The sequence below is a fragment of the Cottoperca gobio genome, chromosome 4 (genome assembly GCF_900634415.1).
Source record: "Cottoperca gobio chromosome 4, fCotGob3.1, whole genome shotgun sequence".
Classification (NCBI taxonomy): Eukaryota; Metazoa; Chordata; class Actinopteri; order Perciformes; family Bovichtidae; genus Cottoperca; species Cottoperca gobio.
The window spans coordinates 14,420,383-14,434,826 of NC_041358.1; the positions used below are offsets into that span (position 1 = coordinate 14,420,383).

Here is a 14,444-nt window from a genome sequence, read left to right on the forward strand (position 1 = left end):
CCCGTACAACTGAGCCTCGGGGTTGTAGGAGTAGGCCGTTCGGCTAGGGAGTGATCATTGTAATTACCAATCAGTGATGTGTTTCCGTCATGATGTTAAACACACATTAAATAAATTTTAGGAGGCTGATGAAGAGCATTTACAATCTTCTGATTTTTAATTCTTCGTTCAAGGGCACAGAAATACAGTACGGTTCATAGAGTACATAATGCTGTTTCCACAGACAATAATATAACGGATATCAAAATATGTAGCTACACTGGAGTCAAATTAAACATCAATCAATCATTAAACATGGTCTGGGAAGTCTTATTTGTCAATATGTTTTTCATCCAGCACCTATTCATTCATAATTCAAGATGCATTCTGTATTTGGAGTGGAGCCCAATATTATATGAAAATATGTCTTTTTAATTTTAAAAGTAAATGATTTACAATCTATTTCAATATAATTGTATGCTTCACTAGGTTAAATTAAACTTTATAATTATAATGTATTTAATTGTTTACTTGAACTACACAATGAAAAACATGCATCATATTCTTTTATTATAATTGTGGAGTAATGTAACACGGCTTACATAGTTCCATTGGTGTAAACAGTATCTCCGCTTTCTCCTACATATTGGACCTGGGATGGGTAGACATGTTGCACCTGCTGAACCTATGGAGACACAACAGGAAATCAAAGCAGGAAAAATTAAATCTTTTGATCTTCCCTATTCTCCAAATGTAAGTCAAATTGTAACTAGAATTAGAAGAGTAATCAACTCTTTTTAATCATAAAAGTACTGCATAAAATGTAAATATATGCGTGTGAGTGTAGGCATGAGCAGACCTATAAGTGTGTATATAAAGTGCAGTGAAAAGGTCGGTACACACCTTGGTTTTTGCATAATTATTTGTCCAAAACGAAAGCCTCAACCTTATCATTAAACATTAAAAACACTGCCTACTGTATTTAGACCTACCAAGGTTCTATAAAACTAAAACTAAAAAGTGCTAAATAAGTATGTTATTTTAAAAAGGGACCAGGAGTCAAATTGATTTGGAACAATGTTGTATGAAAAAAAAATAAAAAAGGTTGTAAAAAATGTACATTTTCCCTGCAAATTAAAAACAAAGCTGATGAAATCTTAAAAATTGATTTGAACTTGTACTGGTAAAAGGGATACATTTGTTTTTATAAAGACAAACTTCATTTGACAAGCATCACATCTAATAAAGAATGATACAAGGATCCATACAAATGGTGAAAAGCAGGTAATGAACTGTCCATCTGCTGTTGGTTAATGTTGTTGCATATGTCGTCTGGAAACATAAGACTGGTTCCTAAGACGAGCTAATAGCAGACAGTAGGGACAACTCCTGGTTTTCACCATTAGATGCTAGACATCACACAGATTTCGTGTTGGGATTTGGTTCAAGCCCCCAGGAATCAGCGGGCTTTGCAGCAAGTTCACGATATACCTTAGGACCCAGAGAAGACTTCTTACCATAAACATCATCACAAAAGAAGCAGCTGTAAAGCTAAGAGAAATCCTCATCACACATTTAAAAATGACTCTTTTAATTACTAACCATTGGGGTTAATGTTTATTAAAAAGGCTACCAAGAGTTGTATGAAGATGTTATTTTCATGTTATTCATGTACGCAGGCAGTGGGCCAGGCTCAGCCAGAGAAAGACAATTTTGCACACCCATGAGGGGCACAGGAAGCAGGAGAAACAGTTTGGCACATGCTTCGGATGAGCAGCTTTTGGCAGAATGAATGGGCTGCGATGTTTGGGATCTTCATTCAGTGTTAAACCCAAGCATGGTTTGGTTACTGTTTTACTTTGTTTACTAAAGCAAAACCTACAACTTCTGACTCTTATTATTTAACAGTAAATTCTGACCCAAATGAGACATGAAACGTTGATCAAATGTGTGACACAAATAGGCCCTGGTAAAACAGGCTATATGCTTAGTTTGCTTACTTAATCTTCTTGTTACGTTATTGTAAAAGAAAAGAAAGCATAGATCTCCGGCTCAGTCACAAAAGTCAAAATAGGTCAATTGTAAAAACGCCAAGAGGTGTACAAGTATTTTCACAGCACTGTATAAGTATGTACAGCACTGTGTACCTGCTGAGAGAGTTGTTGAACCCTGGGTACTGAAAGCTGCTGTACTTGTCCTCCCTTCTGAGCTGAGCCTGTAGCTTGAACCAGCACCCTCTGTGTGGATACAAGACATAACTCAATTACATAGGTATGCACGACGTACAATCAAACATATAAACACATAATTGTAAACATATGACAGTAGACACAAGACGGGCAATTCTTATTTAACAAACCCCCCCCTCAGGACTTTAAGCTAGTGATAGATTTATGCTCGTATAACGAATATAAATGACAGAACACACCTTTCTGCATGTCACACATCCAGAACGTCAGTACAGGACAGTGGTGTGTGTATAGTACAGAACTGCATCTTTCTCTGTGTACTCCTCTTATAGTGGTGTTTCTTTTCAGACACCATGCACAAGCTCTAATAAAGAGAGTAGCTGGTTTGGTCTTTTATATTTAACATTTGGAAAGTTGGAACAATTTGGAACAGTTAGGTCATTACAGACTTTCCCCCTTTGTCCTGTCATTACAGTAGCAGCAGAGTTGCGGTAATAACCTACCTGCTGGGAGGCTGGGACAGGCTGTACCACAGGAGCCTGAGCTGATGATGACGTCCGCAGCGCTGCCACGCTGGTCGTGGTGTCTGACCCTCCCTCGGAGCTCTGCATGCTGGGTTGCAGGGGACATGAAGAAGTGGAAAAGAGAAAAGACAGTAGGGGGGAATTTAATACCGGACTCAAAAAATACTTGTACAGGTAACACTGGCTATACAAATGGACAGCCATACTAAATAAATGTTCTTCAACGTCACCCATTCTCTCAGTCAAGCTGAGTCACTGAAGCTCTCAGAGCCCCAGAGGCTGCCCAGCTTTGGCTTTAATCACTGGCAAAATAAACAACTCAACAGTTTTACACAGACACTCCTGGTCCTATTGACAGATCAGACCGAGGTAGAAAAGTTACAGTACAGGAGATCAAGTTACCAATGGGACTGAACTGCCTCCTTAGAGCCAAATGCACTGCCGCCACTCAGCTTTCCACTGGGTGACAATGTGCACAGCATAGTAAAGGGGAACTAAAAATGGAGTGACACAAAGGCTCCTTTAAAAAATAAAAATAAAAAAAGCATAGAGGGAAAGAGGGGAAGAGCGGGAGTAAGACATGGTCAAGAGAAGAATGGAACTGCAAGGGGGAGTAAGTGGATAAAAAACAACTTCCCCGCTCTCTCAAAAAAGAAAAAATGAAGGGGGGAAAAAGATGAAAATGGCAGTGGGGCTCCAGCCCCTGCCAGGGTCCTGATGATATCCAGCGATTGTTTCGTACGAGAGCCGTTCTCTGAGGGCTCCAATAATCCAGCTGATATGAGGAAATTCCTCAATGCTTTGTAAACGTTTGTCGGTTGCTATGGTGAGGAATCCATGACGACCACCCCCTCCTCCTCCTCCCCTCCTCCTCGTTCACTCCTCTATTTTCCCCCGTTATAAAGCTCTCGCACAGGAACTTTCGAGTGCGACCGCAAAGAGAAGAGGGGGAGGAGGATTAGAATAAGGGAGAGGGCGATATGGCACAGTTGGGGGGTGGGTTGAATTGATGAGCAGAAATCCAGGAGCAACAGGAAACATCAGTAGGTAAACGAGAGAATGGTGTTCACTGGGAGCATTACAGCAAAGGACTGCAAGACACAACCTGCTCTCGGCATGCTGCATCTAGTCATAACACACGATGTGCAATACAATGTTATTTTAATTCACTGAAAGAGATCTGACAAACACTACTTAGACTGCAGTAATCTGGAGGCTGAGCTATTAGATACAAGCAACAGGTGCAGCTACACTCGTCTTGGGGCTGTACGATCAAAGCTATTAAAACTTTTTTAAACATCAAGCCTCTGCTTACATAAGACTTAGGAAAACTTTCCTGCATCAGTTCATCAATAAATACCAACGCTGCTTTACATCGTGTGACAAAATAAACTCAAACAGACACTAATCTAACATGACTTTGAGAAGAGAAGAACAACAAAGGCAACAATGAGTCAGAAAACCCACCGGTGACGGAGAGGAATACCAAAAAAAGGTTGTGCTCATAACATAATAGGAGTTGCATCCTATTTTGTGGAACATTGTCAGAGTTAAAGACTTATACAGGATAACATCACTCATTTATAGAACTACCAAATTGTTACCACTCAATACAACATGGTGAAGCTATTACAAAATCTACCACCCATAACCGAGCCGTTCCCACAAACAAAAGGAGGTTGCAAGAGTAAATGTTTTACTAAAAAATGGTTTCCCTCTAGATCCGGACAAAAACTTCACAAATGTTGACTCACACAAGGAGCATGTCTGGCTCTTCACTTTTTATTTCAGTATCCAATGTTAATTATAGCAGCAGTCCACCAATCACAGCTCTCTATGGTATGTGATCAAAATACAATCAAATACAAACTGGCTGTAAATAGAACAAGCTACCTGAAAGAACCAAAACAAATCTAACAGATTAGACCTTGTACAGATTCACCTCGCTAGAGATACACTACTTGAATTCTTTTTATGACCAGCAGCACACAAATTCACAAAACAAATGCCCCTGTTAGCCACAAAAACTCAATAAAACTCAACGCTTTAAAGTTTTACACATCAGCAGTAACTTGGGGGGATATTTAGGGTTTGGGAGCACTATAAAATGCTGTATCAAAATCACAGAGTGTACCTTTAAGATAGAAAAACAACACATTTGGGTGTGTCACCACTGGCATTTTCCATAGTGAAGATTTTGCCACAGGCAAAGTCCCTGCTGTGTCTACTTTACTAACAGACTGAGTGGAGGAGGTATATCTTAAAATTCCTGATATGTGTCAATCTTCAGACACACACATGGTCCGAAGCACCTGGACATGGGTCCAATCTACCCTGAGCAGCCATCTGAGTGCATCTTCAATGTATTTGTTAGCACAGGGCACAAATAGCACTGACATGTAAAGACTCTCACATTCCATTAATTTCTCTTCACACCTCTTTCTTGTTAAAGGCCCTGTCACACGTATCCGTAACTCAGAGACGTATTCCGGCGCATACAAAAATTTGTCAGAGTCCAAATACGTCCAACCTTGAATACCTACGTGACTACATTAGAGGAACATTAGATATAGGCTACGTCGGCTGACGGTGAATCCTACAGCCAATTTATTGATAGCGAGTGGATAATCTATTCCTACCCTATGTTAAGATTATGCCTGACGACAGCATCAGCATAACGTGAACCAGATGCCACTTTTCCAGCTCCGTTGTCCAGACGCTCTGATACGTTTTAAATAGGTAAGTGATAAGCTATCAATGTTTGACATATGTATAATAATTAGTTATGTACTCGTTATGTACTCGTTATGTATGCGTTATGTATGCGTTATGTATGCGTTATGTACTCGTTATGTATGCGTTATGTATGCGTCAGCTACAACACCGCTGTGGAAAAGATGGACGTATTTGGACTCTGTGTATGACTGGCGTCTTCGGCGTAATGTCTGCGTCCTTCAAATGATCACAACTTACCCTTCATTTATATCAACCTATTGCCGATATTTCATATGCACTGGCATACGGTTCTGCCATGTGTGACAGGGCCTTAAAGTACCAAAAGCCTATTATCCGAATGATGCTAACAAGGAGTGAACATTTTAAAATATGTTGCAAGGCTCAAGTGTCTTTCTAAAGCAAGGAATTTGTCTATGGCATGTCACTGCAGTTATACATACACTTGTAACAATCTCATAATTTATTTTCAGACTTGTCATTTTCACCAGAGGAAGTGACACAAGCCATTAAGGAGTGGGTGGCGTGGCTAGATGGTGGTGGATCAGGAAATAGAGAACTGACCTTCACGTTTTCATCCACTAAAGCTCAATTTAATGGTGAATTGTGCCAAATGTTTGAGTTGGAGGGAGAGAGACAGGAGTGAAGGCAGAGAGGAGTCTGCTTAGTGTTGAGGGAAGGTTAAAAGCCACACAAATTCCCCACCAGCAGCTCTGAAAGGCACAAAGGTAGAACACAGCAGGAGACATAGCACACTGCTGCAACACTGCCACACACACACACACCTTTTAAGAGTTACCCGAGTTTTAAAAGAAAAGACAGTTTAAAGAACCCCAAAGCCTCACAAAACCTAATTAATATGAAGATCTACAATGTTAACAGTGCAGACAAAATTGAAACGCATGTCACTGACAGATCTAACTTAAACACGGCTCAATCAGAGAAAAACATATACAGATGTTCAATTAAAAGCAGGAGCCCACAGTCTTGGCTCATGTTTGCACTGGCCCACATTGTTTGCAGAGAAACAACGGTTGCTACTGGCAACACCGTCCACTGGCGTTTCCAGGAGCCTGTTGCTATGCAACCAACAGAATACTTCCCAAACCAAACAATGCCATCCCCCCACCTGATCCATCTATCTCACGCTAAGTAGAAACTACAATAAATACCATGTAAGCTATTAATTTTAGACACATGGGGAAAAGGAGGTAGACATATTCCTGTGTTGCAGTTATATCAAAATGTAAAGACTTTTTGCTGGTTTAGACTTGACTGAAGAGGACAGGATGAAGTGCTCTGTTTTTGTAACTACTAGGTGCTCAAAAGAAGGAGGAATGTTTAAGTCTTCAAGGTTGCTTTACACTCATGCCACCCAAAAACATTTCCAAGCAAGTAAAGTCTTTCCAAAGTTCCTTGGGCAGAGGAGATAAGTAAATCAGCGTGAGCAGAGCAATACTTTTTCAAACTCAGGGGAAAATAAAGCAGAGACAGCCACTTGTTGCTTTTAAAGGATTTTTATGGAGGAAATTTATTCAGCACTATCCCTCTGTCAAACCTTTCATTTATAAAGAGGAGCAACAGGTCTCTGATGAAGCTTACAAGTGTTCCCTAATTTGGTCATTATATATTATTTAAAAACAAATACATTGCAATGTGAGGGGCTGTCTTATTATTTATTAAAACCTATAAGATCACAGAGGCACACGTGCTCACACAATTAGCAAATTAAGATATGATAAGAGATTTCCACAAACGAGGCTGTTCTTCAAGCCTGTCTCATTAATTCATGGCTAATCCAATCAAAGCAGTGCTTGGGGTCTGCAGATGGCAGAGTTTAAGAGAGAGAGAGAGCGAGAGCGAGAGAGAGAGAGAGAGCGAGAAGATAGAGATAGAGAGAGATAGAGAGAGAGAGAGATAGAGAGAGAGAGACCACCGTCTCTGATCCCCCCTCCCCTCACCACACCGGTCATCAGCACAACCTGTCCACTCCGTCACCATGTGCGCTGCAGGCCTGACAGCCACAGAGAGAAAGATCAAACCGTTGCCATGGAGATTGTGTGTTCGCCCAAGCTCTACACTAGCAACTTCCTCCCCCAACGCCCAACCTCTTCTAACCCTTTCCAGATTTCCACTGCCCCCCGCCTCCACCCCCCCCCCCAGCCCTTATCCTTAGCATTTAACATCTCGAGATGAAGAATGAGGATTTGAAACTGAACATTTTGACAAGTTAAACTGGAAAAAGAAACACAATCACGGGGGAGATGTCACCACTGGAAATGTAATCAGATTATACTCATACGTGTTGGCGTCTCTCTCTTTCACGGTTATTTATCTAATGATGATCCAAGGTTACCTGATGACAAAGGAGGGGAATTCACTCAAGTCATCTGGCTGCTTTGAGATGATGCTATTCCCCATTTTACTCTTCATTATAAATGTTTGGCATACCCAAAAACACATTATGGTCTATCATGTTATAACTTTTTTGATCCGTCAACTCACTTCAAAGCCTTCACATTCATATCTGCACAACATGTTAAGAATAGCTAAATCTCAATTTAAATATATATATATATAAAATATATATAAAATATATAAAAAATATATATATATATATATATATATATAGATATATATATATATATATATATATATATATATATATATATATATATATAAAATATAAAATATAAATATATATTATATATATATATATATATATATATATATATATTTATATATATATTTTATATATATATATAAATATATAAAAAAATATATATATATAAAATATATATATATAAAAAATATATATATATAAATATATAAAAATATATATATATAAAATATATATAAAATATATATATATAAAAAAAATATATATAAAATATATATAAATATATATATATAAAAGAAATATATATAAAGAAATATATATATATATATATATATATATATATATATATATATATATATATATATATATATATATATAAAATACACAGTCAGATCCAAAGTGCATAGTATGGATGGACCCCTTTTAAAGCTATTACATCCCTGAACACATTCACAAATCCAGAATCCATTCCTGAACCCTGTCAGGGCTGCACAATGTTTTAAATTATTTTCTTTTATTATAGAAAATATTAACAGATTTAAAATAAAAGGTGTTCTTTTAGGTAATGGCAGTACTGCATGAGAAAATGGAAACATATTTTAAAAGTGTATGATGATGTCTTACTTTTTTATAGAACCACAAGGATACCTTTTCACCTACTTTTATGAAATCAAGTTAATGAAATGTCTTGCCAACTATTAGACCAACAAAAAGATATGCAAACATAACCACCTCCGCCGCAGATAATATTGCCGTCAATTCAAAACCAATCACAGAGACCGACAACTTGAAATGGTTAAGTATGATAACTGCCTAGACCAGACGTGCATCCTATTATCTGGAAATATAACGATATTCACTCCAAAGCCAAAACACTCACACTAACGTTCTTTCAATCTGCCTTCACTTGCTCTTTTAAAGTTTTATTTCCCAAGGAACCATATTCTGCAAAAATGACCTCAGATGCTGGCAGTGTGCTGCCTCCATCTTGACCGATGAACCTGAGATAAGCAATTTGTTGCCCTGAAGGAGACGGCCTTTTTGGCAATCGTTCACTCCACACAGATATGACTCTGTAAACAATCATATGTATGTACAGTGTGCTTGCAGGCTTTACTTGACACAAAACATGAATCCTCAGTTAATGTTTGAAATTTGAGACAGATCCAAGTGTCTGTTGTTCATGCAGTGAATACTGCAACATGCTGAATAATTGCCAACAGACTCAGATGTAGGCATTTAATAACTCTTTGACACAAAAAAAACCCTGTACAAGACATTTTGATATAAATATTTTAAACATGGGTTTACTCTGCATTCAGGTCATACCGGAATAGTTGTCACAATTAGCTAGGTCGCTGCCATTTACACAAGAGTCAAGTCTGCAACTGTGTTTTGTAAATAATACTGCTAAAGTACTTACAGCTTGAACATTTAAATGTTGTTTAATTAGTTTAATTAAGTCTTAAAACTGAAGATGGTGCAATGTTTATACAACTTAAGAGTCAAACTCATACTTAAGCGATCTTTTTAGTCAACGCATGCAACCTAACTCCATTGCGATCAACCTTTTATACAGAAACTGATGGTCTGGATTTTAAATTGTCTTTTTCTGCAGCCAGTCGTCAGATCCAGTGACATGATTCAGATATGAAATATTATGAGTTACGCAATATCAGCAGCATCAATGGCAATCATAGATCCTACAGAAAATTGTGGTGACAGGATACAGTTGACATCCTGTCTATTGGTCTGCATATTGTTGCTCTAAAAAGTTTTGACGCTCATTTTATTTTTATGGACTAATGTTTTTCAAAACTATTCCAGGATGAGAATCCAGATTGGTTTGACTACTTTGCCAATGGCAACACTTAACAGAACTACAGTGGCTACAACACTCTTCAGTCGGGCAACACAAACGCTGTTAACTCTTACATGAAAACAATTAGCATACAATGCTGCTTTTAAATTGAACATTGGAACATTAACATTTGCTGTCCTTTGAAACCAGTGAGTGGGAAGAGAGGGTCTCAACGACCGGGAATGGGGGACTGCACTAAAAGGACATCCACCATTTAGCTGAAACGGGGTTGTTTCCACATGTGACAATGGCGTCCTCTCACCAAATCTCCTAATTAAAGAGCTTCTGAAAAGCTATGCTGAAGACCCAGCTAATGCAATCTAAAAATACTCTCTGGAGTCTACTACTCATTTGCAAATCTGGTCAAATCTCACTCCACTAAAGCCTAATCTTGGTTCTGGTCATTACTTTGTAGCAGGTTTACACTGACAGAAGTTGTTTTTAAGCCAAATAAACATCTCTTAACAAACTAGTATAAAACACTACAAAAGAAAGGAAAAGTGAGGAGAGGAGAGGATGGGGGGGCTGCTACTATCCCTAGCTGAAAGAGAGGGAGGGAGGGGTCAGTTATTGTTATGCAAATGTCACTGCCTTGTCTGCCGTTTGTGGCAGGAAATTTAATTAGCAGTTGTGTAGCTACGATACAAACAGGTGGAATGTTAAGAATGCTCCTGATGACACACAGACAGATAGAAGAGACAGACTGAAAAACATTTTATTTCACAACAAGTTTCAACTTGTTGCCACCGCGCAAGGGCCAATCAGTGGCAACATTTTTTGGTATATGACAAGATTTGTTTCTTTGTATCCTAGCAGCGTAAGCCTACAATGATTTCTAAAATCTTTGTAAGTGGAAGACATGATGTGAGAGTCCCGAGGACACCTTTACTATTTTCCTTTGAACAGATTCTTATAAAACGGTAACAGCACATCACTTGAAAGGAAAGGCCCTTCACAATTAAATAAATTACAAAGATTATGAAACTGTAACATTTCATGTGAATAAATCGCACTATTAATTTCCATTTAACAAGCCCCACAAGGCATTCTCCTCTCACTTATTCTGCTTTGCGATTTCGTGAGATGCCTTTGACTGGAGTTATGGAATAACCCATTAAATCTATGTTAATATCAGACAACGAAATGTGCAAAAGCCCCGAAGATCAGTTAGCACAGCAGGAGGTAAATGCAACTGTATGAATATGATCAACCGTAAACAGCAGCGACATGACCGATGGCAGTGACTAGGTCTATGTCTATATCTGTAGCAGGCTATTGGATTGAGAACTTCTCCCCGGGGCAACAGTAGGCCTCATCAAGATAAGCTAAATACAGCATGAGCAAACACACATACACAAGCACATACACACAGGACACTCATGTATGTGCACACACACACACACACACACACACACACAGAACATGTGACCAAAAGCTGTGTCAGGTCACCCGCTGTCCAAGAGACCACTGCAGCTGTCCTATTGATAGCTGAACTGTACTACACACACGGGTCCATTAAACACTCAAAATGGCACACGGGTAATGGTGGACTCTGCTTTGCGCAATCATACGAGCAACTCCACATATTGTTCAAAAGAAGGCTAGAGGTGGAGGGGAGGCTAGGTCTAAATTAGTACAAAAAAAATAGTAACTCGCAAGTCAAATAAATTGACCAAAGCATGATCAGGATCACGGGCTGCAGGCTAGACCAATAAAGGCAAGTGAAACTCGGGATACAGACACATTATAAGTACCCTATAAGAACAATCTAACCACCAGCTGCTTTCCACTTTACTTAAGTCTCTTCTCTAAGCACCATTTCTTTCTGGAAGCCAAGTATATTCACTCTTAAGAGAGAGATGAAAATAACCTGATTAGAAACACTGACTTTAATAAATAAATAAAACATTTCACCCCCTGGCCCACTCCATCCTCTTTCTTTCCATGACATGGGTGTATTTGTATATCAAGTTGCCATGTAAACATAACAATGTCACGCTCAAATATGGGGGTGGGGTTGGTGGGGGTTACACACAGCGCTGTCATCTCTTTATTTTCTTTGTAGCTGCGGTGGGTTGTCTGACCAATCAAAGTTACGTTTCTTTCTCTGACACCTACTTCAAATCAATCAATCAATCAATCAATCAAGTCTTCTGTTAGTGCACATTCAATGCTTCCATCAAATAACCTGCAAAATCCTTGAGGAGGAAGCTTCATAAAAATTCAATGTTTTTAATATTATGCAGCTTGGATATTAATTATGATTAACATAACCATATTCAGACTTGCATTCTGACCTCTTTTTACATAAAATGAAATAGATATTGGGCAGCATCAATTAAACATATCTTTAAAAGAATCATTCAGCTTTCTTCTTTTACCAGATGAATACTTTATGTAAATACACATTTGAAACTGTATAAGTTAATACATCAGTAAGCAGAGGGTTTTAATTAGAGAAATGTTCATGCTGCAGAGATTCTTCCTTATGCTTCATCAGCAAACAACGTTACTAATGACCCAGCAACTGATGGCTGTCTCTGAAATTATAGTCCATAAGAATTAATGTAACTCGGGGGACAAAAAAAAAAAGAAAGAATCCCAGAAGGAGAAAAAAAACAAGGTGTGCAAAGTGCTGGAAACCAGCCACAGCCAAACTGTAAAGCTAATGAAAAGGGGGGTTTTAAATCATTGGGGGGTCTACATTTCCTTGGTTTCTCATTATTGCTATTGCACAGATTGATATGAGCCTTCAGCTTTGAAGAGATCAAACAGCAACCCTAATGAGACCTGCCACTTAAACAATGAAGTAGCGCAACTTGGCTATTAGCAAACAATTTGCCTTTGGGTCTGTTCAACGAGTTTGGCATAGGATTAGTAGATAGAGCTAAACTTCTTGTGATGAAATGATATACAATTAGGTCAAATGATTCATTCAGTTTAATATAAAGTGTACAAGTGCATCTTAATCGGTGCCTAGTTTTAAAAGCACATAAACACTACTTTAAATACTCGATCTTACCCAAGACTGTAAAAACAAAACACAGCCGTATAAAAGAACCATCATAGCACCACCTAGCTGTAACATATCCAGTTATTCAAGCTATTTCTGAAATATTAAAAACAGCGAAACTTTGTGAAGTACCAACTTTGTTCCAGTTAGATAGCAAACTATAATCTAATTAACAGAGATTAGATCATTCAAATTTACTTCATCTCTCCTGAGATAGAGACTAGCGGAAGCACCAGGTTTTATAACGTTGTAGCCAAACTGTGAGGGTCGTATGTCGCCGGGAGAAGTTTATATATCCGTGCTCGACTGCGTAATACTGTGATTGCTTTTTACGATATTATTTATGAGTGACGATCGCCCAAAAGGGGCTGGCACACTGCCAGCTGAAAGGAAAGTTATCCTCTTGCGGAGTTCACGCTTGCTCGCAGCGGACGTTAGTTGCAGTTTGAGCACCAGGACCAACGTTGCTAACGCTAGCTAGCCACATTTCCACCTGCTTTAAAATATCGTTCTCAAGAAAGACACACCGAGAAAATAAGTTTGTTCGTATTGTGACAAACAAGACAGAGCTGCCGTCAACAACGCGACAGACGGTTAAACTAACTGAACTCGCAGTCATCGCTGCTAGTTGTCTGAGTTAGCATTAGCTGTAGCTTGACTGCCTGGTAGCCTTACCATCCTTCCTGCTGGGATTGAGCTGGAAGTGCGTTCACAGCTCGACACACACACACACTCTACACAACGTAGCAACAAGTGTATCAATGTTGAGTTGGAGGAACACTGACGCCGTGTACAACGTTCAAGAAAAGTGTAGAAAAATAAGTAGCAGGGGAAAAACAGATAATTTTCCAGGTGCAGAAAGCTGTTGCCAAGCAATAGGTGAACGCCAGTTAAATGAAGAGTGAAAAGCCGTTCAAAGAAGGGAAAGTTATGTTGTGGAAAATAACCACGACTGCTAGCAAAGCATTCGACCTCAGAGCACTTTGTTCCGAATTAAAAATAATGCAGCATCTAAATTCTGTAACGATAATATTCACCTTTGCCTTGTGAAAAGTTCTACCCTGGCTCTGCTCTCTTTCCCCTCTCTCCCACTCGCTCGGTGACTTCCAGATGCTGCTGCTGCTGTTGCTGAGTGTTGCGCCCGTTGGTAAGTAACTGTCTCCACGGCTACAGTCACTGTGGCGCGACGGGGTCTCGAGGCAACTGTTGCTACCCTCGAATAACTACGTCAGGTCCCTCACTATGCAAGGGAGGGGCCAAAGGGACAAGAGTCCCTCCCAGTTCAGTGAAGCTGTACATTTTAATTTAACCACTAAGAGGCAGTGTTAGCTAGGGAACTGGTGGAAGTGCATCATTCAGATCTATTTTGATTATTCTTAAATTATGTCTTTAAAGATTCAAGTTCATTATCATCATATGCATACAAATGACAATGAAGCAGCAGGCGTTGGCAATGAAAATCTTTGATCTAAGGCTCCTTACAACAAGTAGTATAATATGTATAATACAACAGTATGTATAATTA

At 38.9% G+C, this 14,444-nt stretch overlaps 1 protein-coding gene across 5 annotated transcripts in view; it reads right to left on the reverse strand.

Moving 5' to 3' along the window:
- Window positions 1-14,126, reverse strand: part of rfx2 (regulatory factor X, 2 (influences HLA class II expression)) — a 27,562-nt gene extending 13,436 nt beyond the window's left edge. For 2 of the 5 annotated variants that reach the window (XM_029430531.1, XM_029430530.1), the window contains exons 1-5: window positions 3,095-3,596; window positions 2,672-2,780; window positions 2,127-2,216; window positions 582-664; window positions 1-43 (exon numbers count right to left, since the gene is read on the reverse strand). The exon at window positions 1-43 is cut by the window's left edge and continues 228 nt beyond it. In XM_029430531.1, coding sequence (XP_029286391.1) covers window positions 1-43; window positions 582-664; window positions 2,127-2,216; window positions 2,672-2,780; window positions 3,095-3,174 — 405 coding nt within the window. In that variant the 5' untranslated portion in view covers window positions 3,175-3,596. Of the gene's footprint in view, window positions 44-581; window positions 665-2,126; window positions 2,217-2,671; window positions 2,781-3,094; window positions 3,597-13,956 lie in introns of those variants that run through there. The other 3 variants (XM_029430532.1, XM_029430534.1, XM_029430533.1) reach the window with 3 other exon arrangements.
- Window positions 14,127-14,444: the final 318 nt, after the last annotated feature.